This window comes from Leptidea sinapis, chromosome 22 (assembly GCF_905404315.1).
Source record: "Leptidea sinapis chromosome 22, ilLepSina1.1, whole genome shotgun sequence".
Lineage (NCBI taxonomy): Eukaryota > Metazoa > Arthropoda > Insecta > Lepidoptera > Pieridae > Leptidea > Leptidea sinapis.
The window spans coordinates 3680668-3705727 of record NC_066286.1 but is presented as its reverse complement, the minus strand read 5'-3'; the positions used below and the strand labels follow the sequence as shown (position 1 = coordinate 3705727).

Genomic DNA, 25060 nt, shown 5'->3' with positions numbered 1-25060 from the left:
ATTTCAATTATAGACGCCAATAACATTCATAATTAAAAAGCAAAGAAGTACCTATATTAAAAAAAAAATCACAATTATGTCATAAGTTGAAAGTGATTCACAATTTAAATGAATTACATTATATTAAATTACTATCTGTATTACATACATAATTGTTATTTAGTCTTTAACAGCCTTGAGGAGAAGAAGCCTTCAGAAGGCAAGAAAATCTTTGCCCCTCTTTTGAAACAGCATGAACAGATTAATCGTTTTACAAATTATCTCAAAATAAATATATGCAAGCTGTGCAACAACCTCAGTGAAAAAAAAAATAAAATTTAACAAAAAAAAGCAGGATTCACGACGACACGGTCCAGGAATCACAAGCAGTGCGCGTTTAAACTTTCCCAAACTTTAGGAAAGGGAACGACCCTTCCCACGACACCACCGCAAGTAATAATCCGTAATTGACACCTTATGGCCCTTGTTGTAGTTGTCCGTTAGTACAGCTGCGTGAAAATCGTATTTTTAAATAAGCTATTGTGTATTTATTATAATATTTACCAGTATCGCAAATTTTACAATGGCTTTTTAAATACCATTTCAACTGTTAAAACTATAAATCACAAAAATCATAAGTAATGACAACACAGAGCCAAAGTTCCCAAGTATTATTTGAAACAAAAATTTCCGTGAGAAAATGTTTAGACATTGTTTTAGTCTAACAATGATATCGATATGGTCGTACACCTGGCGATTCATCTCAATTGAAACGTAAACTGCTCAGACAATATTTTGTAAGAATTAATTCATTTGTGACTGAGCACTTCTCACATTTTAATAATAAGTGATAACCCGCAATGACATCAATTATCTATATATATAAAAATGAATTGCTGTTCGTTAATCTCGCTAAAACTCTAGAACGGCTGGACCGATTTGGCTAATTTTGGTCTTGAATTATTTGTGGAAGTCGAGAGAAGGTTTAAAAGGTGAATAAATAGGAAAATGCAACAAATTTGTTTTTCCTTTGATGTGTCCATACAAAATTTCTATGAGAAAAACTTTATTGACGCACGATTTGACAGTTCTACTGTGAAACAATTTCATTACGACAGCAGGGTGCATATTTTACGAAGTAATTTTTTATGTTATGATATATTATTGACAAATTCATATAAAAACATTACTTTATTTATTATATACAGAACAACGTCTGTCGGGTCAGCTAGTACTAAATAAATTTGTAACCAAAATGAGTCTTCACTCGAACGGTTGGCTCAGTTGGAAAGAACGCTCGGACGGAACCGAGAGGTCGCGTGTTCGAGTCCCGCGTTGTTCATAAATGTTGGTTATAAATTAAATTTGTATGAGAAAAATTGATATGAGATATGAGAAGAAGTATTGAGTGGGACTTTTTGATTCTTGAAAATATACAAATAAACATAATTCTCAATATGTGTTATGTATGTTGTTATTCAAACCATTTTACCATTTAATTTCTTTCTTTTTTGTTTTTGTTTTCAAATTATTGTAAAGTAGGTTACCGACTATGAAGTTCTGATGTAGTTAAACTCTTTTTCGAGTCCTTTTGTATTCGCAAGTATAACTTGTGTGCTTAAAAATTATTACAATTTTAAAGTGTAATACTTAGTTTTCCAGACTTGTGTATATATATTTAAATTTATACAAAACATTGCATGCATTCTGATGTGTTAATTCACGCGAGACCGCTTCTGCTCCGCTGTCAATTCATGAGGGATCCAACGACAAAAAAGTTTCTGAACTTTCAATTCTTCGTGTAAAATTTTCTGAATTTGTTTCATACCAATCCCCAATAGTCCTAGAATTGTCTTATAGGTAATCCGCGGGTTTTCTTCAATTAGCCGCTTAACAGTAGCCACATTATTTTCGTTGACGGCAGTTGAAGGCCGCCCTTCACGAAATTTGTAATGTAAAGAAACCCGACCTCCCTCAAATTCAGCAAACCATCGGTGCGTAAGCAAGGTGCTTCTCTCCCAAAAGCATTTTGAAGACGAGCGGCACAGTCTTACGGAGAGAGAGAACTTTTAAAATCATAAGAAATCAACGCTCTAAAATCATTCCGACTTAATTCCATTTTCGTTGCGTATGTAGAACTTTGATGATAAACAACAATCGACAAATGATTTCACGGCAATTGTTTTTTTTTATTACTAAGAACGTTGCAACGTTTCAAAAAATACAACATTCGAAATTCAAATAGTTCCGATTAGCTAGAAGTGCAAAACTTTTAGTGTGCCCCATGTATATTATAATAACAAGACAATTAAAAATAACAATTAAGGACCTACATTGTGGAGTCGGTTTTTTTATGTATTTTGTTTATTCATTCAAGTGATGAGTATTCTTCAATATCTTCTGCATTGCTTCTGACAATCATGATAAAGAATCTTTGACTGATTACTAATACTTACAGTTGTAAAACAAACTGGAATATTTCGATTAAATCAAATCATAAAAATTATGGCTAACTTCAGCGGTAATCTTTCAATTTATTTGGAGAACCGAACGTCGCGGCGAGCTTGTTCAAATCGAGTTGATTAACATACACGGACTTAAAGAATTACGATTTAATTATATATTAAGATATATTATACTGACCATAATATTAATGAAAATCATTATTTGTTTTCAGCTGTCGCTCGCTACAGCTGTTTCAGGAAACACACTCACAGCGGCTGAACTAAACCTTCAATTGGCCGGAGATGAGTTATCTCCCTTCTACTCTTTCGAATCCAGTGATGAGAGCGGAGTGAACTTCATTCGAGGGTCGAGAGCGGCAGACTCTCCTCTGTCGCCTGATATAAACGTGCAATGTTCGGCAGAATACATCGATGTTACAGTCGAGTTTGCAGATGTCTTCGACGGAGTTGTGTACAGCAAGGGATTCTTGAATGATCCCAGATGCAAGTGAGTATCCAGAGGGGGGGCGGGTCCATTTATTTAATAAAATTATTAAGTATACCTAAATATAACTAACAGATAAATGTTAAACTAATGACGCGTGTAAAAATGAACAATGATTAAACTAATTCATATAATTAAAATATCTACAAGAAAACAATAATATGTGGACAAAATACAATAGATAAACCATAGGTACAAATTAAATAGCAGATAGATTCATGTACATCATATTTATTAAACACAAAATTTTAACTCTTACTTCAATTTACATCCTAGAAGCATGTAAATTTGTTAAAAAACATTCGGACTTATACTCAACACAACCAAATAACAAGCGAATAGAAATTTAAACAAATTAAAAATTCCCCAAACAAGTATGTCATTAGTGTCATCGAGCCCTCACCACATGGCAATAAAAATTTATAATCACATCCCAAACGATATTAAACATAAACAGAAGCCTTCTCTATTTAAAAGACATCTTAAAATTTTTTTAGTTTCAAAATGCTTCTACGATTTACCCGAATTTTTTAATTACACTAAGTGTGAGAATTAGTTACAATATAGTATAAGGATGTATAAAATGTATATATAAGTCTTATTTATTTTATGTATAGCATTGCTGTGCCCTTGCAGGGCGTCATATATTATCTACCCATTAATGTACCACCCTACTGTAAAATGTGACTTGCAATAAAATATTTTGATTTGATTTGAATAAATCCTATGTTAGTAAGTTAGTTCATATTTAAAACAGTCCCTACTTGTATTAAATATCCTTATTCCACTATTATTATAATGAAACTCCAAGCACATTCTCGTTAAAGGAGCTCTTTGACCTACGTTGGTTCGAGATGAAGGCTTAATAATTTATGTTTAAGAATATCAGGTGACTGATCTAAATGTATTGTTCGCAGGTACATATCAGTTGGAGGCAGCCAGTCGCGTTACTCATTCCGAGTTCCGCTGAACGGCTGCGGCTCCAGACCTTTGTGCAATGCGTGTGGAACCATAGACAATGTCCTCATATTCCAGGGTGATGAATTTGTTCAGGGACCGAACGACTTTGCCAGAAAGGTAAGATATTTGGGAATTATTTATGAAAAGAGTGGACTGCCAATTTTAAATAAAATGCCATCATCTGATGAGACGCATCAAAAAACCAGTCGATACCAGCAGCTAGATTCCTCCACAAATAACGACAAAATGTGAAATTCCACAACATCATGATGACGTCTCAAAGGAAGAAACTTCTACTGATGACTCGCACTGCCACTTTGTGGAATCAGTTACCGGTCACAGTTCTCCTGAACCGATATGACTTGGGCCGATTTCACCATTGAAGTAGAACGCGATTAGACACACATTTCACCAACACAAACTAAACGAAGTTAAATGCTGACCGCTGAACTTTGGACGTTCAACATATTTGAACGCGTTCAAGACCTTTCAGTGTCATTATCGAAATGGAAACATTGACATTTAATAATTTAGATTTTGTTCTTACTTATCGATGACAGTTTTAACAGGTATTTGATACATTATATTGTTTATGACATGTAAACTCATCTTATGTCAACACGCTCAAAAGGTATTGGTGAAATCGCTTGGTGTTCAAGACTGCTATTTTAACTCATTCACGCAAAACTGAGTTTTATTAAACTCAGTTTGAAATGTCATCGGTGAAATCGTGGCTTAGGGACCTTGAAGCTTTGATCATACCTTACACGCCAGCCATTATTACAAGTAACGTTATAGAAGTAGTTGGTCGGGTAATGATGCTGGAACATGAGGATATAAACAGATCCAACACGTCATGTTCTCGGTACGTCTGGCAAACCTTCTCTTGGCCCTAATAGAAATGGTGGATTCAATTACATGAGAGCATTCTGTATAATCTCAAGATATTTCAAGTGAAAACTCCTTGAAATACTGAGCACTTTGAATTGAATGATAATGAGCTGTCACGCAGTTCGTGTTCGTTGTGCGAGGAAGCCTAGGAAGAACTGAACCCGAAAGAGTTAAGAATTTTCAGATTTTCAGATGGATCCAAGACCAGGACAGGTATTGGCTCTCGGGTATTCTCAGAGGACCTAAACAAACACGTATATACACCATTAGGAAGGAACCCATAATACAGTATTACACACAGAATGTAGGGGCACGTCTTCTGGGCTTCCTGGTAGAGTTGGGTGGGCAGGAGTAACACCGTCAACCCATCACGCAAAATAAGCGCACTTAATACATCGAGTTGCGGAGAACAACCCGCTATAAACTATAAGTTATACCTACGCTTAAGCTTATAATAACCTTATGACTAACTAAATAAATAAAGAACAGAAAATAATGTTATTTAGAATTAAATAATTGTTGTCATTATTTATTGTATTAACATCGACGACATGTAATATCACATTATTAAACAGCTCGATTCGAAAATTCACGATAGAAATTGACATTGACATTTTATTACAAGAAGAAGAATTGAGGCGTCTCTCAGTGAGAACCTTGGCTATAGATCTGATCTGGTAGTTCACTGGATCGCAATTGAGTTCGGTAGAGCTAGATACACAATGTCGGTAGGACATCGTCTCTTATGCCCCTCTCGTAAGTTTTTATAAATTACCTCCAACTATTATACACCTAACAACTGACGTCACAAAATTTTGAATTATGAAATGAATTTAGAAGTTAGAACCAAGTGGTAGCACGTCTAATAATTCACCCAGATAAGAACCTCGCTTATTATTGTGTGATTTACAAAACCAACATTCCAACCGGTGGGAGGCTTTGCACAGGATGCCGGCTAGATTATGGGTACCACAACGGCACCTTTTTCTGCCGTGAAGCAGTAATGTATAAAGATTACTGTGTTTTGGTCTGAAGGGCGCCGCAGCGAGTGAAATTACTGGGCAAATGGGATAATACTTAATATCTTATGTCTCAAGGTGACGAGCGCAATTGTAGTGCCGCTCAGAATTTTTGGGTTTCTCAAGAATCATGAGCGGCACTACATTGTAATGGGTAGGGCGTATGAATTATCTTCAGCTGAACATCCTGCTCGTCTCGTCCCTTATTTTCATAAAAAAGAACATTTCTTATCTTATATTCAATCTAATCGCGATTCATCGAAGCCATCCTACGAGTTCCAAATGTATCTCTGCATAAATGGGCAAAAGAAACCAAAATTACAGTTTTATAAAGTAATTAATTTTGTTTTTCCAGGTTTCATGCGCCGGTACAGCCCTGGAAGCAGGCGGAAAATCAGAACAGTCCCATGTGCTCAAACTGAAACCGTTCATGGTTGATATGCTGGACGTAGTGGCTGTGGAAGGACCGGCTGGTGGCGTCGAGTGCTGGATGGACATCCAGAAGGGAGTCTTCCCCAACGTATGTTACTTTATTATTTGTTACTTCCGACGTAACGTCACCTAAGCTACTTTCATTAATAACCAATATGAATATATAATAATATATGTTCTCATAAACGCATGTAAGAAGTTAAACTTATTTAGATCTTAATTGCATAAATGCTGCCAGTATTCTTGGTACGCTTCCCCTTAATGATAGTATTAATTTAATGCTTTCATAGTATTGTAAATATTGTTATAAGATTTGTTTTGTTTGAATAAATATGGTAGTTTATTAATATTCATATATTTATTAATTTTATAAATGAATTTCAAGTGAACATTGGCCAAACGTGCCCCAACAACGCACTAACGGCCTGGTAAATACTATTGTGAACACAACCCTCTGTAAGTTATCTCAGTTATTTTGTATTGACAGTGCTAGTTGATAAATAAACAAAATGCTTGCAGTATATCTGTCATATTATATCATACGAAGAAACTGTCTTTCTCGCAATTCTGGAATCTAAGAGCCTGCAGATTATGATCTTCCAGAACGATGCGAGGACCTGAAGAGGTTTCTACACTTCTGCTTTTTTATGGAAGAGAAGGAGGAACGCGCGTATGAGTAACCTGTTAAGTGATCACTGCAGACCACACTCTCCTGTAACACCAGAGGACCTGGGCTAGGTTGACAGACTTGATGGAAGTATCGTATCGTCCCGGAAACACTGCACTAGGAAGTTCATTCCACAGCTTTGTTGTACGTATGTGGACGGAAGTTCCTTGAAAACTGCACTGTGGAGGACCGCCACACATCCAGATGGTGGGGATGATTTCTAATTTGTGGCGTGTCGTGCGAAAAGCTTAAATAATTTAAATAACGATTCTAAAGAGCATAGTTTAAGCCTAAAATATTGAAAATTTATTTGATTTTGAGTTTGACCACATTATAATTTGTAATGGTCAGGGCGTATCTCCTCCCAGCAGGTGAATTTCTTTATTTTCTTGTTAATATTTCTCAAAGAATATTCTAACCTATTTGTAATATAATAAACACTTATTATATTATGTAATAAATATTGTTAATGGTTCATTATACACACACACACATAATGCCAATTTAAATGGTTTATTGTTAATCATACCTCAATTTTTCCAGACTTATCCACTAGAGAACTCAATAAAGATTGGAGAGTATTTAACCATACTTATTTATTTGAAAGATGTCAGAAATCAATTCAGTCTGAAAGTACACGATTGTTGGGCCTACGATAATGAAGATTATGACAGTCCAAAGACCAGCAAACTTCAGTTGACTGACAAACAAGGATGTCCTCAGTAAGTAATCAGAACTGATAAACGAACTCGTCGCCATTGTCCTACCAGCTAGGGATACAGAAAAATTCATTATCTGTGGTAGTTTGTTTGTCTAACGCGAGTGTTACACATTTGAATATAACACCTTTTAAAATATTAAAACGCGTGTGATTATAACTATGTTTTTACATTTGTTTTAATTTAAAAGTTACATTTATTTATTATTATTTTAGCTAACCCGACGTTTCGTGACCTTTTCAGGGGGACTGCGGTGTCATTATGAAGTTAAGCGCCATTTAAAATAAGAACATAGAGAATATTTATAGAAATTTACCTTTTACGCAAAATCTAATGTAAAAACACAGTTACAATTACACTGGTTTTAATCTTTTAAAAAGTGTTTTAAGAAAATTTATTGAAGTACGCGTTACTTTGCGGAAATCCATAATTATACAAATCTAAAAAAAATGTCTCGCCTAAATCTGAAAAGACACACACAACACGTCCTGAGGATGCCTCGTGTAGAGGCGAAACACGTGTCGAATTATTTAAAGACAAAATATTGGCGGAATTAACACTAAAGAAAACTCAATTCATTTGTATATTAGTGTTTTATTTAAACATTCTTCATAGTGTTCAAATATTTTTCTGGAGACCAATGTTTATAAGGATCGGTTAACGATTCTGATTTTTGTTTATTAGGGAAAATGTTCCCATTTACCAGAGAAATATGCAAAGAAAATCGAAATATCAAAACTCATAACTGTATGCTCTTACACTTACTTTCAACGTTCATTTAGTAGCCACCTCCACGACGATCTAACCGCGGTGCGCAAGATACATACATACATACTAGTTGACATGACAGACGTTGTTCTGTAGATAATAAAAAATTACTGTTTATAGGAATTTGCCAATAATATTTTAAAATATCAAGAAATATTTCGTATAAAATACTCCCTGTTGTAATAATGAAATTGTTTCACAGCAGAACTGTCAAACCGTGCGTCAATAAATTCTCTCACAGAAAATATGTCCATACAAAATAAATATTGAAAATAAAAATAATTATGGGTCCCAAATCGAAACAGAAAGTATCCTATCTCTCAAGTTGGAGCTAACTGCAGTCCATGAAGTAATCCCCATTTAAATCCGTTCATTAGTTTAGGAGTCCATCGCGGACAAACAACGTGTCACGTAATTTATATATATACATATACAAAATAGATTATTATAAATCTACAATTGAATGAGGACTTTATATAAATATTAACAAGTATAATTTGTGACTTATTGCTTCATTTGTTTTCAGAAAGAAGAAGCTAATTGATTTCTGGCAAAGATCAACGAATACAGGAAAGAGTGGAGCAACCCTCATTACATATAATAAAGTTAGCGCTTTCCGTTTCCCAGAAACAGATCAAGTTTACTTGACGTGCAACGTTGAGGTTTGTTTTATTTATATATTTATATAAACAGAGTGGCGCCACCGTCACACAGTGACGACATTAAATGAATACACGGCTAGAGGCTATTTTACTTTATTAAAAAAATTGGCAGTTGTAGAAACTGCTTAAAGAATAGAAAACGTAGAAATTTTTGTATTACAATTTGAAATTTCATAATGCTTGAAAACAATTAAGTTATTAATTTCAACTTCACCCATCCAAAAAGTGTCTTAGTATATTTTTGAAGAGGAAACTTCTTTAGGAGCGTTGAGCATTTTTCTTGGGATGGGTATAAAATGTAAAACTCGCGTCATGACACGTGTCCTGATCGAAAATTCGTAAGACAATATTATACAGTGTTTTGGTACCAGGTAATCATAGATGATGAATCATAGTTGAAGAAGAGATTCTCTTATGATACCTTAATATATCCTGACGTCATGCGCACGACGTATTACTACATAGACACCAGGAGAACATAAATATGGAAGCGGTGTTACGTAGATAGAAGATGAACAATGGATGCGTCACTAAAATAACAATAATAATGTGAAAGAGACACATAAATTAGATTTGTATTGAGAGTAAGCGAGATACACTACGATATCTACTATCCCTTTCACGTATCCCACTTTTTTGTTTGGACCCAGTTCACCGGCGCCCAAGAAACAATGGTTGCCATGGTGATTTCAGATACATATCTTATATCTTTAAATGAGCAATTCTTATACATATATATATATAATTGGAATCTCGGAATCGGCTCCAACGATTTTCATAAAATTTAGTATATAGGGGGTTTCGGGGGCGATAAATCGATCTAGCTAGGTTTCAATTTAAAAAAATGTAGTTTTATCCGTTTTAATGAGAAACAGCTACAATAACTTTAGAATGCAAAGGTAAATTTCGACACTATATACAAGACTATAGTAGCTCATATTGGACATTGGGTGATCCGGAAAGCAGAAGACCCGGTTCGAATCCAGATGTCCTATTAGTTTTTTTTTTAAATTCAAGTTTGTACATTCTTAAAAATCCGAGCAAGGCTCGGATACACACGACGTCCACGGCCGCTAAGCAATCTTGAGACGACAATACGATTGAGGGTCACGCCGAACGCCCCCAAGACTAGCTGCGTCGTCTGCGTGTCTATCTTTTTATATGTACCAACTCTAGCGCTCGGCCCAGACGTAGATATAAATTTCAAGGAGACGGCTGAGTTACGCTACTGTTTTGTGCAGTAAATAAACTAGTGCGGCTAATACATTACTTTCAGTTTATTCGAAATGATGTTATGGACCATTGATTTATTATGAATTATGTATTTTATTTTGTAATTTATTTTTTATGATACTTAACTATTAAGACGCTCTGTCCGTCCGTTCATTTAATGTCACTGTACATTTACCCCACTCAATATCGAAACACTAATTTTAAGATTATTTATAATCCTGACTTTATCGATCGTTCAATCGATCCTGAATCAACATTTCAATGTGTCAATCTGTATTATTTTTAAATTAGATTTTTGCCCAAGCTACGTATTTATTATATATTTATCTCACTTCTCTTCACATTTTTATTTAAATAAATCTGTAACACTCAAGTAATTTAAAGAAAACAATATAAGATATAAATTTTGGCCTCCCGATTTATTTGCAATACACATACGTAATATAGAGATATGACTTTAAAATTAACTGAAGTAAATATTTTTTTCTTTTAATGTAATCTATACAGCGTACTCAGACTTTACTCATGTATAACTTAGCTGAGTTCAAGCATATCGCAACCTTTGATTTGGTAATTATAGTCATTTGATAGCTGAGATTATGTTGAGCTTAAACCAAGACAGCCCAATAGAAAGGTCAAGCGCGCGTGTCATTATACACAGTAAATTGTCGATTATTATTAAACAATCTTTAACAATAGAAAGTATACTAAATTATAACAGTATCCAAAACTTATCTGATAATTTAATATAACTATATTGAAATAAGTGGAAATCAATGAATGATATAGGCGAAATGCGGACTTGATTAGTTATTCGGTTAGAGAAGCGGAACGCATTTTTAGATGCGTGACAGCTATGGCCGATGGCAGCATGCAGTAAACGGATATTTTGTTTCTCATAACATTGAACAACAGTGATTGTGGTGACGAAAGAAATTGATGATCTTCTTTTTGTTCGGCTTATATGAATGTTTCCTAAATCGTCGTTATGGTGGACTTAAGCTTAAGATAAGCTCGCACTCAGAGTGATGTTTATAAATACGGACTTCGACTTAACTCTCTACATAAGTATGAGCAAAGTATAAGTACACTCTATAGATCTCAGCCTACAGTACGCTCTAGATTACAGTACATGTCTACCACGCTGATGATTAACTTTAACTTTAAGACATTCACAATTCCAAATTCAAAATTTTTATTCAAAACAGGATACAAAACCACTTATTGAAAAACATTCCAAAAGGTATACTTTAGACCTGAGAAGAACGGGCGCAACAAACTCAGCGGGCTTTTTATTTGATATTTAATAGCCTGCAAATAAGGCGCATTTAAATATGACATGAATCGAAAGTTGCGTCGAAATGTATTAAGTTATGAAATAGGCTAGTTACATCTGAAAGGAAAGAATCAAATATATACATATATTCAAGTATTTCGTTATTAAATAGTAAATATTAAAAATAATAATGAGCTATGAAATAAAATAAAACATTTCTTTCAGCTTTGTACCAACAACTGTGATGTCAGATGTGGAGGAAGTGTAACAGAAATAACAACTACATTCAAACCTCAAGTAAAATGCTATCCAGGCTCTCCAGAACCACAGTGTCAAACTGCTTCCCCACAATTTATTTGTATTCCCGGATCAAACGATCCCCGTTGCTCCCAACCATCAACACTTACCCCACCAAAATGTTTCCCAGGTAGTTCCGATCCACGGTGTCCAAAGCCAACCACTCCAGAAAAACCCAGATGTTTCCCCGGCAGCACTAACCCTCGTTGTCCCCAACCAACTACACCTGTCCCACCAAGATGTTACCCTGGCAGCTCCGATCCTCGTTGTCTCCAGCCAACAAGTCCAAAGCCAGTTTGCTATCCTGGATCTCTTAATCCAGAATGTCCACAGCAACCGCGACCGTCAACATTAACTCCAGCTACCTATTTACCTCCAACAACCGAAGAATCGACAACTCCCGAATCACCAAGATGTTATCCTGGTAGCTCTGACGCTCGTTGTCCAAAGCCAACCACTCAAGAACAACCCAGATGTTTCCCCGGCAGCTCTGATCCTCGCTGTCCTCAACCAACTACACCTGCTCCACCAAGATGTTTCCCAGGCAGCTCGGACCCTCGTTGTCCCCAGCCAACAACACCTTCCCCTCCAAGATGTTATCCTGGTAGTTCTGACCCTCGCTGTCCAAAACCGACAACGCCAGAACAACCAAGATGCTACCCAGGTAGCTCTGATCCTCGTTGTCCTCAGCCAACAACACCTTCCCCACCAAGATGTTTCCCAGGTAGTTCCGATCCACGGTGTCCAAAGCCGACCACTACAGAACAACCCAGATGCTTCCCCGGCAGCACTGACCCTCGTTGTCCCCAACCAACTACACCTGCCCCACCAAGATGTTTCCCTGGCAGCTCCGATCCTCGTTGTCCTCAACCAACAACACCTTCCCCACCCAGATGTTATCCTGGTAGCTCTGACCCTCGCTGTCCAAAACCGACAACGCCAGAACAACCAAGATGCTACCCAGGTAGCTCTGATCCTCGCTGTCCCAAACCAACAACACCTGCCCCGCCAATATGTTACCCAGGAAGTTCCGATCCGCGCTGTCCTAAGACTACAACTCAAAACCCAGTTTGCTATCCTGGATCTCCTAATCCGGACTGTCCACAGCCACCAAGACCGTCAACATTAACTCCTGCCACCTATTTACCTCCTACAACTGAAGCATCGACAACACCCGAACCACCAAGATGTTATCCTGGTAGCTCTGACGCTCGTTGTCCTAAGCCAACCACTCAAGAACAACCTAGATGTTTCCCAGGCAGCTCTGATCCTCGCTGTCCTCAGCCAACAACACCTTCCCCACCAAGATGTTATCCTGGTAGCTCTGACCTTCGCTGTCCAAAACCGACAACGCCAGAACAACCAAGATGCTACCCAGGTAGCTCTGATCCTCGTTGTCCCAAACCAACAACACCTGCCCCGCCAAGATGTTTCCCAGGTAGTTCCGATCCACGGTGTCCAAAGCCGACCACTCCAGAACAATCCAGATGTTTCCCCGGCAGCACCGACCCTCGTTGTCCCCAACTAACTACACCTGCCCCACCAAGATGTTTCCCTGGCAGCTCCGATCCTCGTTGTCCTCAACCAACAACACCTTCCCCACCAAGATGTTATCCTGGTAGCTCTGACCCTCGCTGTCCAAAACCGACAACGCAAGAACAACCAAGATGCTTCCCAGGTAGCTCTGATCCTCGTTGTCCCAAACCAACAACACCTGCCCCGCCAAGATGTTACCCAGGTAGTTCCGATCCGCGCTGTCCTAAGCCAACAACTCAAAAGCCAGTTTGCTATCCTGGATCTCCTAATCGAGACTGTCCACAGCCACCGAGACCGTCAACATTGACTCCTGCCACCTATTTACCTCCTACAATTGAAGCATCGACAACTCCCGAACCACCAAGATGTTATCCTGGTAGCTCTGACGCTCGTTGTCCGCCAACCACTCAAGAACAACCTAGATGTTTCCCAGGCAGCTCTGATCCTCGCTGTCCCCAGCCAACAACACCTTCCCCACCAAGATGTTATCCTGGTAGCTCTGACCCTCGCTGTCCAAAACCGACAACGCCAGAACAACCAAGATGCTACCCAGGTAGCTCAGATCCTCGTTGTCCTAAACCAACAACACCTGCCCCACCAAGATGTTTCCCAGGTAGTTCCGATACACGGTGTCCAAAGCCGACCACTCTAGAACAATCCAGATGTTTCCCCGGCAGCACTGACCCTCGTTGTCCCCAACCAACTACACCTGCCCCACCAAGATGTTTCCCTGGCAGCTCCGATTCTCGCTGTCCTCAGCCAACAACACCTACCCCACCAAGATGTTATCCTGGTAGCTCTGACCTTCGCTGTCCAAAACCGACAACGCCAGAACAACCAAGATGCTACCCAGGTAGCTCTGATTCTCGTTGTCCCAAACCAACAACACCTGCCCCGCCAAGATGTTTCCCAGGTAGTTCCGATCCACGGTGTCCAAAGCCGAACACTCCAGAACAATCCAGATGTTTCCCCGGCAGCACCGCCCCTCGTTGTCCCCAACTAACTACACCTGCCCCACCAAGATGTTTCCCTGGCAGCTCCGATCCTCGTTGTCCTCAACCAACAACACCTTCCCCACCAAGATGTTATCCTGGTAGCTCTGACCCTCGCTGTCCAAAACCGACAACGCAAGAACAACCAAGATGCTACCCAGGTAGCTCTGATCCTCGTTGTCCCAAACCAACAACACCTGCCCCGCCAAGATGTTACCCAGGTAGTTCCGATCCGCGCTGTCCTAAGCCAACAACTCAAAAGCCAGTTTGCTATCCTGGATCTCCTAATCGAGACTGTCCACAGCCACCGAGACCGTCAACATTGACTCCTGCCACCTATTTACCTCCTACAACTGAAGCATCGACAACTCCCGAACCACCAAGATGTTATCCTGGTAGCTCTGACGCTCGTTGTCCAAAGCCAACCACTCAAGAACAACCTAGATGTTTCCCAGGCAGCTCTGAACCTCGCTGTCCCCAGCCAACAACACCTTACCCACCAAGATGTTATCCTGGTAGCTCTGACCCTCGCTGTCCAAAACCGACAACGCCAGAACAACCAAGATGCTACCCAGGCAGCTCTGATCCTCGCTGTCCCCAGCCAACAACACCTTCCCCACCAAGGTGTTATCCTGGTAGCTCTGACCCTCGCTGTCCAAAACCGACAACGCCAGAACAACCAAAATGCTACCCAGGTAGCTCTGATCCTCGTTGTCCTAAGCCAACAACACCTTCCCCGCCAAGATGTTTCCCAGGCAGCTCTGACCCTCGTTGTCCTCAGTCAACAACACCTTCTCCGCCAAGATGTTATCCCGGTAGCAATGATCCTCGCTGCCCAAAACCGACAACGACAGAACAACCAAGATGCTACCCAGGTAGCTCTGATCCTCGTTGTCCTAAACCAACAACACCTACCCCGCCAAGATGTTACCCAGGTAGTTCCGATCCGCGCTGTCCTAAGCCAACAACTCAAAAGCCAGTTTGCTATCCTGGATCTCCTAATCGAGACTGTCCACAGCCACCGAGGCCGACAACATTGACACCTGCCACCTACTTACCTCCTGTAATCGAAGCATCGACAACTCCCGAACCAACAAAATGTTATCCTGGTAGCTCTGACGCTCGTTGTCCAAAGCCAACCACTCAAGAACAACCTAGATGTTTCCCAGGCAGCTCTGATCCTCGTTGTCCTAAGCCAACAACACCTTCCCCACCAAGATGTTATCCTGGTAGCTCTGACCCTCGCTGTCCAAAACCGACAACGCCAGAAGAACCAAGATGCTACTCAGGTAGCTCTGATCCTCGTTGTCCCAAACCAACAACACCTGCCCCGCTAAGATGTTTCCCAGGTAGTTCCGACTCACGATGTCCAAAGCCGACCACTCCAGAACAACCCAGATGTTTCCCCGGCAGCACTGACCCTCGATGTCCCCAACCAACAACACCTTCCCCACCAAGATGTTACCCTGGTAGCTCTGATCCTCGCTGTCCTCAACCAACTACACCTGCCCCACCAAAATGTTTCCCAGGCAGCTCTGACCCTCGCTGTCCAAAACCGACAACGCCAGAACAACCAAGATGCTACCCAGGTAGTTCCGATCCACGCTGTCCTAAGCCAACAACTCAAAAGCCAGTGTGCTATCCTGGATCTCCTAATCCAGACTGTCCACAGCCACCGAGACCGTCAACATTGACTCCTGCCACCTATTTACCTCCTACAACTGAAGCATTGACAACTCCCGCACCACCAAGATGTTATCCTGGCAGCGCCGATCCTCGTTGTCCCCAGCCAACAACACCTTCCCCACCAAGATGTTATCCTGGTAGCTCTGACCCTCGCTGTCCTAAACCGACAACGCTAGAACAACCAAAATGCTACCCAGGTAGCTCTGATCCTCGTTGTCCTAAGTCAACAACACCTTCTCCGCCAAGATGTTATCCCGGTAGCAATGATCCTCGCTGCCCAAAACCGACAACGACAGAACAACCAAGATGCTACCCAGGTAGCTCTGATCCTCGTTGTCCTAAACCAACAACACCTGCCCCGCCAAGATGTTTCCCAGGCAGCTCTGACCCTCGTTGTCCTCAGTCAACAACTCCAAAGCCAGTTTGCTATCCTGGATCTCCCAATCCAGACTGTCCACAGCCACCGAGGCCGTCAACATTGACACCTGCCACATACTTACCTCCTACAACTGAAGCATCGACAACTCCCGCACCACCAAGATGTTTCCCAGGCAGCTCTGACCCTCGTTGTCCTCAGTCAACAACACTTTCTCCGCCAAGATGTTATCCCGGTAGCAATGATCCTCGCTGCCCAAAACCGACAACGACAGAACAACCAAGATGCTACCCAGGTAGCTCTGATCCTCGTTGTCCTAAACCAACAACACCTGCCCCGCCAAGATGTTTCCCAGGCAGCTCTGACCCTCGTTGTCCTCAGCCAACAACACCTTCCCCACCAAGATGTTATCCCGGTAGCAATGATCCTCGTTGCCCAAAACCGACAACAACAGAACAACCAAGATGCTACCCAGGTAGCTCTGATCCTCGTTGTCCTAAACCAACAACACCTGCCCCGCCAAGATGTTTCCCAGGCAGCTCTGACCCTCGTTGTCCTCAGCCAACAACACCTCCCCCACCAAGATGTTATCCCGGTAGCAATGATCCTCGCTGCCCAAAACCCACAACGCTAGAACAACCAAGATGCTACCCAGGCAGCTCTGATCCTCGTTGTCCCCAGCCAACAACACCTTCCCCACCAAGATGTTATCCCGGTAGCAATGATCTTCGCTGCCCAAAGCCGACAACCCCAGAACAACCAAGATGCTTCCCAGGTAGCTCTGATCCTCGCTGTCCTCAACCAACTACACCTGCCCCACCAAGATGTTTCCCAGGTAGTTCCGATCCGCGCTGTCCTAAGCCAACAACTCAAAAGCCAGTTTGCTATCCTGGATCTCCCAATCCAGGCTGTCCACAGCCACCGAGGCCGTCAACATTGACACCTGCCACCTACTTACCTCCTACAACCGAAGCATCGACTACTCCCGCACCACCAAGATGTTATCCTGGCAGCTCCGATCCTCGTTGTCCCCAGCCAACAACACCTTCCCCGCCAAGATGTTATCCCGGTAGCAATGATCCTCGCTGCCCAAAACCGACAACGCTAGAACAACCAAGATGCTACCCAGGTAGCTCTGATCCTCGCTGTCCCCAGCCAACAACACCTTCCCCACCAAGATGTTATCCCGGTAGCAATGATCTTCGCTGCCCAAAGCCGACAACCCCAGAACAACCAAGATGCTTCCCAGGTAGCTCTGATCCTCGCTGTCCTCAACCAACTACACCTGCCCCACCAAGATGTTTCCCAGGTAGTTCCGATCCGCGCTGTCCTAAGCCAACAACTCAAAAGCCAGTTTGCTATCCTGGATCTCCCAATCCAGGCTGTCCACAGCCACCGAGGCCGTCAACATTGACACCTGCCACCTACTTACCTCCTACAACCGAAGCATCGACTACTCCCGCACCACCAAGATGTTATCCTGGCAGCTCCGATCCTCGTTGTCCCCAGCCAACAACACCTTCCCCGCCAAGATGTTATCCCGGTAGCAAAGATCCTCGCTGCCCAAAACCGACAACGCCAGAACAACCAAGATGCTACCCAGGTAGCTCTGATCCTCGCTGTCCTCAACCAACTACACCTGCCCCACCAAAATGTTTCCCAGGCAGCTCTGACCCTCGCTGTCCAAAACCGACAACGCCAGAACAACCAAGATGCTACCCAGGTAGTTCCGATCCACGCTGTCCTAAGCCAACAACTCAAAAGCCAGTTTGCTATCCTGGATCTCCCAATCCAGACTGTCCACAGCCACAAAGACCGTCAACATTGACACCTGCCACCTATTTACCTCCTACAACCGAAGCATCGACACCCGAACCACCAAGATGTTATCCTGGCAGCTCCGATCCTCGTTGTCCCCAGCCAACAACACCTTCCCCGCCAAGATGTTATCCCGGTAGCAATGATCCTCGCTGCCCAAAACCGACAACGCCAGAACAACCAAGATGCTACCCAGGTAGCTCTGATCCTCGCTGTCCTCAACCAACTACACCTGCCCCACCAAAATGTTTCCCAGGCAACTCTGACCCTCGCTGTCCAAAACCGACAACGCCAGAACAACCAAGATGCTACCCAGGTAGTTCCGATCCACGCTGTCCTAAGCCAACAACTCAAAAGCCAGTTTGCTATCCTGGATCTCCCAATCCAGACTGTCCACAGCCACAAAGACCGTCAACATTGACACCTGCCACCTATTTACCTCCTACAACCGAAGCATCGACACCCGAACCACCAAGATGTTATCCTGGCAGCTCCGATCTTCGTTGTCCCCAGCCAACAACACCTTCCCCACCAAGATGTTATCCTGGTAGCTCTGACCCTCGCTGTCCAAAACCGACAACGCCAGAACAACCAAAATGCTATCCAGGTAGCTCTGATCCTCGTTGTCCTAAACCAACAACACCTACGCCGCCAAGATGTTTCCCAGGCAGCTCTGACTCTCGTTGTCCTCAGCCAACAACACCTTTCCCACCAAGATGTTATCCTGGTAGCAACGATCCTCGCTGCCCAAAACCGACAACACCAGAACAACCAAGATGCTACCCAGGTAGCACTGATCCTCTTTGTCCCCAGCCAACAACACCTTCCCCACCAAGATGTTTCCCTGGCAGCTCCGATCTTCGTTGTCCTCAGCCAACAACACCTTCCCCACCAAGATGTTATCCTGGTAGCTCTGACCCTCGCTGTCCAAAACCTACAACGCCAGAACAACCAAGATGCTTCCCAGGTAGCTCTGATCCTCGCTGCCCAAAACTGACAACACCGGAACAACCAAGATGCTACCCAGGTAGCACTGATCCTCTTTGTCCCCAGCCAACAACACCTTCCCCACCAAGATGTTTCCCTGGCAGCTCCGATCTTCGTTGTCCTCAGCCAACAACACCTTCCCCACCAAGATGTTATCCTGGTAACTCTGACCCTCGCTGTCCAAAACCTACAACGCCAGAACAACCAAGATGCTTCCCAGGTAGCTCTGATCCTCGTTGTCCCAAACTAACAACACCTGCCCCGCCAAGATGTTACCCAGGTAGTTCCGATCCGCGCTGTCCTAAGTCAACAACTCAAAAGCCAGTTTGCTATCCTGGATCTCCTAATCCAGACTGTCCACAGCCACCAAGACCGTCAACATTGACTCCTGCCACCTATTTACCTCCTACAACTGAAGCATCGACAACTCCCGAACCACCAAGATGTTATCCTGGTAGCTCTGACGCTCGTTGTCCAAAGCCAACCACTCAAGAACAACCTAGATGTTTCCCAGGCAGCTCTGATTCTCGCTGTCCTCAGCCAACAACACCTTCCCCACCAAGATGTTATCCTGGTAGCTCCGACCCTCGCTGTCCAAAACCGACAACGCAAGAACAACCAAGGTGCTATCCAGGTAGCTCGGACCCCCGTTGTCCAAAACCAACAACACAAGCACCACCTAGATGTTTCCCAGGCAACTCCGACCCTCGTTGTCCCAAGCCCACGACTTTAGAACCTCCTAGGTGTTACCCTGGTAGTTCTGATCCCCGTTGCCCATCGTCTCCTAGTCCGACCGAGTCTACACCAAGCTCTTGTTACCCAGGATCAAAGGATCCCAAATGTCCTCAACCATTTGCACCTAGCAGTACAAATCCGCCATCTACTTACCTCCCACCCTTCCCATCTGAAAACGAAGTGTTATCTAAGAAGAGTAAACTAGCCCAAAAAACTTTCGACTATTATGATGATACGGACTCCGACAGCGGTAAGTTGAATTTATTTTAATAACTGTTTTTTGAATAAAGTTATTTTGATTTGATTTGATTTAAGTATGATACAAATGTTTTTTTTTTATCAACTAACGTTAGGGTGTGCGCGCGCACTGGAAATATTCACTCTGATATAATTTCCCTTATGCGTAAGTAAAAAAGAGTGTTTCAAATTGAGTTTTCACATCAAATATTGAAACGCACTCTTATTATATAATAATACGTTATTTTGACTAGGTTCGCCATTTGTACAACGTGTTGAGATTATTGAATAATAATAATAATTATTGAATATTTTATCGAAATGGTTGTTCTGTGAGGAATGTATTTCACAAATCACGCTTTGTTTATGGTCGACACAATCATCCAACTGAGCAACAATTTAGTAGGTAATATTGTGCGTGCGTGTAATATTTTCAAGAAACTGAAGAAGTACAAGTTCGAAAATCGTCCGGATGCTTGTGCCGGTCGTTGGTGATAGTGTTGCAGCTGACCTCAACACGTCAATTTCCCAACGTTCCCCAACAATTGGGACTTTCTGCGTCAACTTCATGGTGTATTATGCAGGAAGATTTAGCGTTGAAGGACTACTAAGTTCAATTGACTCAAAAACTGTGGCCACAAGATCATTCCAAGCGACGGGACTATACCAATTGGATTCTGTAACAAAATGACGATTAAAAAAAAACATCTCTTCGCACGAAGCACATTTCGAGATCGGTGGTTACGTTAATAAACGAAACTGCCATATTTGGGAAGAGGCAAATGCTTGCCTTATCCAAGAGAGGCCAACGTATCCACAAGGAGTGCCTTTAGGTCCGGTGGTGTGATTGGACCGTATTTTTTCGAAAATGGTGAAGGAGGAGCCATGACCTTTAACGGTACCAGATATCGCGACATGATCACAACTTTTTCATGGCCAAAATTGGAAAATATTGAATCTGAGGAAATATGTTTTCATCTAATGGGGCTACGTGTCATACAGCAATTACTGCATATAAATTTTCTGGCCATGTTATTACCAGATTAGGTTACGTGAATTGGCCTTCAAGTATGTACTGTGATTTGACTAGTGTGGGATCATGACCCATGTTAAAGCCCATCAAGCACACACAAGGATAATCCTCGAAACAATGAAACATTTAAAGCACAAATTATTTGAGTTATTGGTGAGATAGAGCCGCAACTATGTCAGAATGTGTTTGAAAATGAGTAATAAGAATAGTAAAGACGCAAGAGGTGGTCAGATGGGAGATATTTTATATAATTTCAATTTTACACTAACATTACAGGGTGAAACTAATATACTAGTGTTCTTATGTAAAGCTTAGTCATATAGGTTTTAATATATATATCATTATATAAATAATATAAAATAACTAATATAGTGGTAGGTACTCTTACCTATTATTTTATTATGTTTCCCTAAACGTAAAAAGCTGGTAAGCAGACGAGATACTGAATTCCTAGGGGTGCCACCACATACAATATTTCTAACACAAAATAAATACATTCAATTTGATTTTAGGTGGCTTCGAATCTTCACGAACGCAACCAAGGACTAGAAAAGTGAGAGATCTCAGCAAAACACTGGATGAGTCTGCTGAAGTAACATACAATGCGACATCCAATTTGTACTTCGGTGTCCTTGGTTCAGCGGTACTTATCGTAATATTAGCAGCATTTGCTGTCCATTTCCGATCCAGTAGAAAAACCGGCAATGTAACCAACCCATGCTAAATATCATTTGTTTATGTCGAATTGTGATACTCTTATGGATTAATTATTGTAACAAGGAATTTTAAGTTTATTACTACTATAACAAGAAATATATATATTGCACGTTATGTGTCTACCATTTTATATTTTGAACTTGATTCTTGTAATAGCAGAGTCATTGTTATGATCAGAGATAATGATGAAATAACTATTGTTTAACTAATAATTGGTTTTACATAATAATAGTTATATTTCATGTTTAATGTAATATTTTACTTATTCGGAAATACTTTTAGAGACTTAGTAATTGGTAAGCGTATTCGTAGCACCAAGACCAATCAAATTCTGAATTTACTAAATCGAATTATATAGAGCTATACCTACGTTATCTCTGAACAAAACATATCCCTACACTGCCCTTTGTATTAAATAAGTATTTTCACGCATTTTATATTTAACAATAAGTTTAAAAAATAATGTATAGTCGATAGTGTATCTATAATAAACCGATTTATGGACAATATAATATAACGATATCAAATAACAATGAACCTTTTGTAAACATTACCTTGGTTAATGTGCCATAAGATTGTGAAATAGTTGAATTATAAATATATAAAAAGGAATTAGCAACCCTAGTCAAAATAACCAGAAAGATATATCTGTATAAACTATGTAATTATCTTCGATACATTCTTGTAAATATTGTCAGATTCTGTGGCCATTATAATGTAATTAACAGATAGAATTACTTCTACTCAATAATTTATAATCATTCTGTGTTTTGTGTGTATCGTTTAACTTGGATTTTATATCGGACCTTTCACAAATTCGTTTGAGCCATAACATTATTTAAGAATTAGTTCAATGAACAACCGCAAGAGGCGCTGTGTAGTTTTAATACAATATAATATTACTATGACATCTCTACTATTGAAAGCAGAGTCGTGAAGTCCTGATAACGTTAGCTGGCTCAAGATGTGGTTTCGATATTAATAATATTATTTTATATAAAAATGTATACAATTCACAGAATGATCATAAAATACTTTTAATGTTACGATTTAAATAAGAACGCGTATTGAGTCAGATAAATAAACATTCTATGAATGTGGTTTTGTGTTTTATTTCCCATATTATAGTTTAAAGTTTTATACACTAATAAGCTAAATAAGACGGTTAACGGCGTTATAATACCAAAAAATCGGTTATCGTTCACCAACTTAATGATAAACAAATTTTTCTATATTATATAATTCCATACGAATAGCGCCATCTATGAATGATTAGGAGAAGTTGTATGCAATTGACGACAATTGCATACAGCTTGTTTATAAAATTACAAAAGCGAATAATCGTTAATAATTTAAATATGGACTAAACTGATATTGACATCAAACTGTTGATTAGGAGTTCAATACACAATAATTTTTGGGTACATAAGCTCTGCGTATTTCTTACTCTAGCCAGTATATAGCAATAATTAAAGCATTGTCTAGGTATCGCGTTGATTTATGGCATTAATTTAGTAATGTCGTTCTATATGGCTTATGGCGTTAAGGGAGGTAGCTCTAGAAGGATAACGGAGGGAAAGCTAATGGTTTCAAAGATATAAATTTCTAGGGTAAAAGATTAAATGAATACCTATGTGGTGACCGTCATATTGGTTCGACTCCCGGCAGGTGCAATCATTTTTATTATGATGAATATGGACGTTTGTTTCCGAGCCATGGATGTTTATATGTATGTTTTTAAGCTATTGCATAGCTTCTATCGCGGGCCTTGAGTGTGGAGACCGAATCTAGAAATTCCGTAACGAAAAAAAAACTTAACACCCCCCATTCTTCAGTGATCAGCGCCATCTATTGGAAACCGTTATGTTGTGTTATACTCGATAGATTCAACGTTCGATTTGGACATACGAAATAGTTTATGAAAGTGACTCTAGATGTCGCATAATTGAACACTATTTATTAAGCTATTGCATAGCTTTTATCGCGGGCTTTGAGCGCGGCGCCCGAATCAAGAAATTCCGTAACGAAAATAAAACCTAACATCCACCAGTGTTCCGTGATCAGCGCCATCTATCAGGCAACTGTTATGTTGTAATACATTCGATAGATTCAACGTTCGATTTGGACATACGAAATAGTTTATAAAAGTGACACTAGATGTCGCATAAGCTAACAGTATTTATTTTTAAATTCAACTTAGATGGAGTAAAAGAGTGTCTGGCAAGGGGTTTCCACGATGGTAAGTGTCTGACAATGAATAACGTGATTTTTAATAATATTCTGAAGGTAATACCGAAAAATCGCACTTTATTCTTCGATGTATTTAGATCGGTATTTTACACACCTTTAGTACCGTTTACCTGACAATGCCACTGCAAACTCCATAATGGACCGTCGTTTTTACCTGTTTCGGGAGCGTGCGCTGACAAACTTTCAGCTTTTATAAAATGACGTAGGTCTGGGGTCCACGGGCTCTTGCTCTAGTAGATACATTCTGAAATTAATTCGAATGTTTTTTTTCTGTGTTCAGTATTCCTCATATCTCAATTAGTCTTAATTTTCATAATTTTTGCTTAGCGGTGCCGTGAAAAGTCGAGTCGAACATTATTGGTTCGGAAATATTTTTGATTTTTGGTTTTCAGGTACATTTTGGTTATTAAATTTAATTCTTATTTCTAGTTTATTAGTGTTAGTAATTAGTGATCACAGTGTACAAAAACTTCAAGATATTCAAATAACTGTAGAAAAAGCTTTTATTTATAATTATGGCGGAACGACGACGTGTTGCTGCTAAATGGGACTATTTTGAGCGAAGACACTGTAGACAGTCCTAAGTCTGTTTAAATATGAAGTAAAATTCACTGATAGATGTCTATTTAAATTCGACACATAGACCTAGGAAATCTAGCCAAGCCAGACCAGACCACCCAGTAACTGATGCATAAATACGAAAAACCTATGTAGGTAGAATGTTTATTAATGTAATTAATAATAACTAACTGCTACAAGAATCTACAACAAAATATGAGACCACGGTTGACGCGGTATTTTCTAGATATTTAGAGGGTATCAAGTCTCAAACTTATGTTTC

General features: G+C 40.5%; 1 protein-coding gene across 1 annotated transcript in view; it reads left to right on the top strand.

The window, feature by feature from the left end:
• The window catches only part of LOC126970765 (mucin-1), a 69276-nt gene extending 46207 nt beyond the window's left edge, over positions 1 to 23069 (top strand). Inside the window, exons 3-14 of the mRNA XM_050816838.1 lie at positions 2657 to 2931; positions 3846 to 4005; positions 6154 to 6318; positions 7441 to 7619; positions 8911 to 9046; positions 11781 to 12432; positions 13147 to 13977; positions 14278 to 16092; positions 16567 to 16642; positions 17930 to 18165; positions 19468 to 20232; positions 21765 to 23069. Coding sequence (XP_050672795.1) covers positions 2657 to 2931; positions 3846 to 4005; positions 6154 to 6318; positions 7441 to 7619; positions 8911 to 9046; positions 11781 to 12432; positions 13147 to 13977; positions 14278 to 16092; positions 16567 to 16642; positions 17930 to 18165; positions 19468 to 20232; positions 21765 to 21976 — 5502 coding nt within the window. The 3' untranslated portion in view covers positions 21977 to 23069. The remainder of the gene's footprint in view (positions 1 to 2656; positions 2932 to 3845; positions 4006 to 6153; positions 6319 to 7440; positions 7620 to 8910; positions 9047 to 11780; positions 12433 to 13146; positions 13978 to 14277; positions 16093 to 16566; positions 16643 to 17929; positions 18166 to 19467; positions 20233 to 21764) is intronic.
• Positions 23070 to 25060: the final 1991 nt, after the last annotated feature.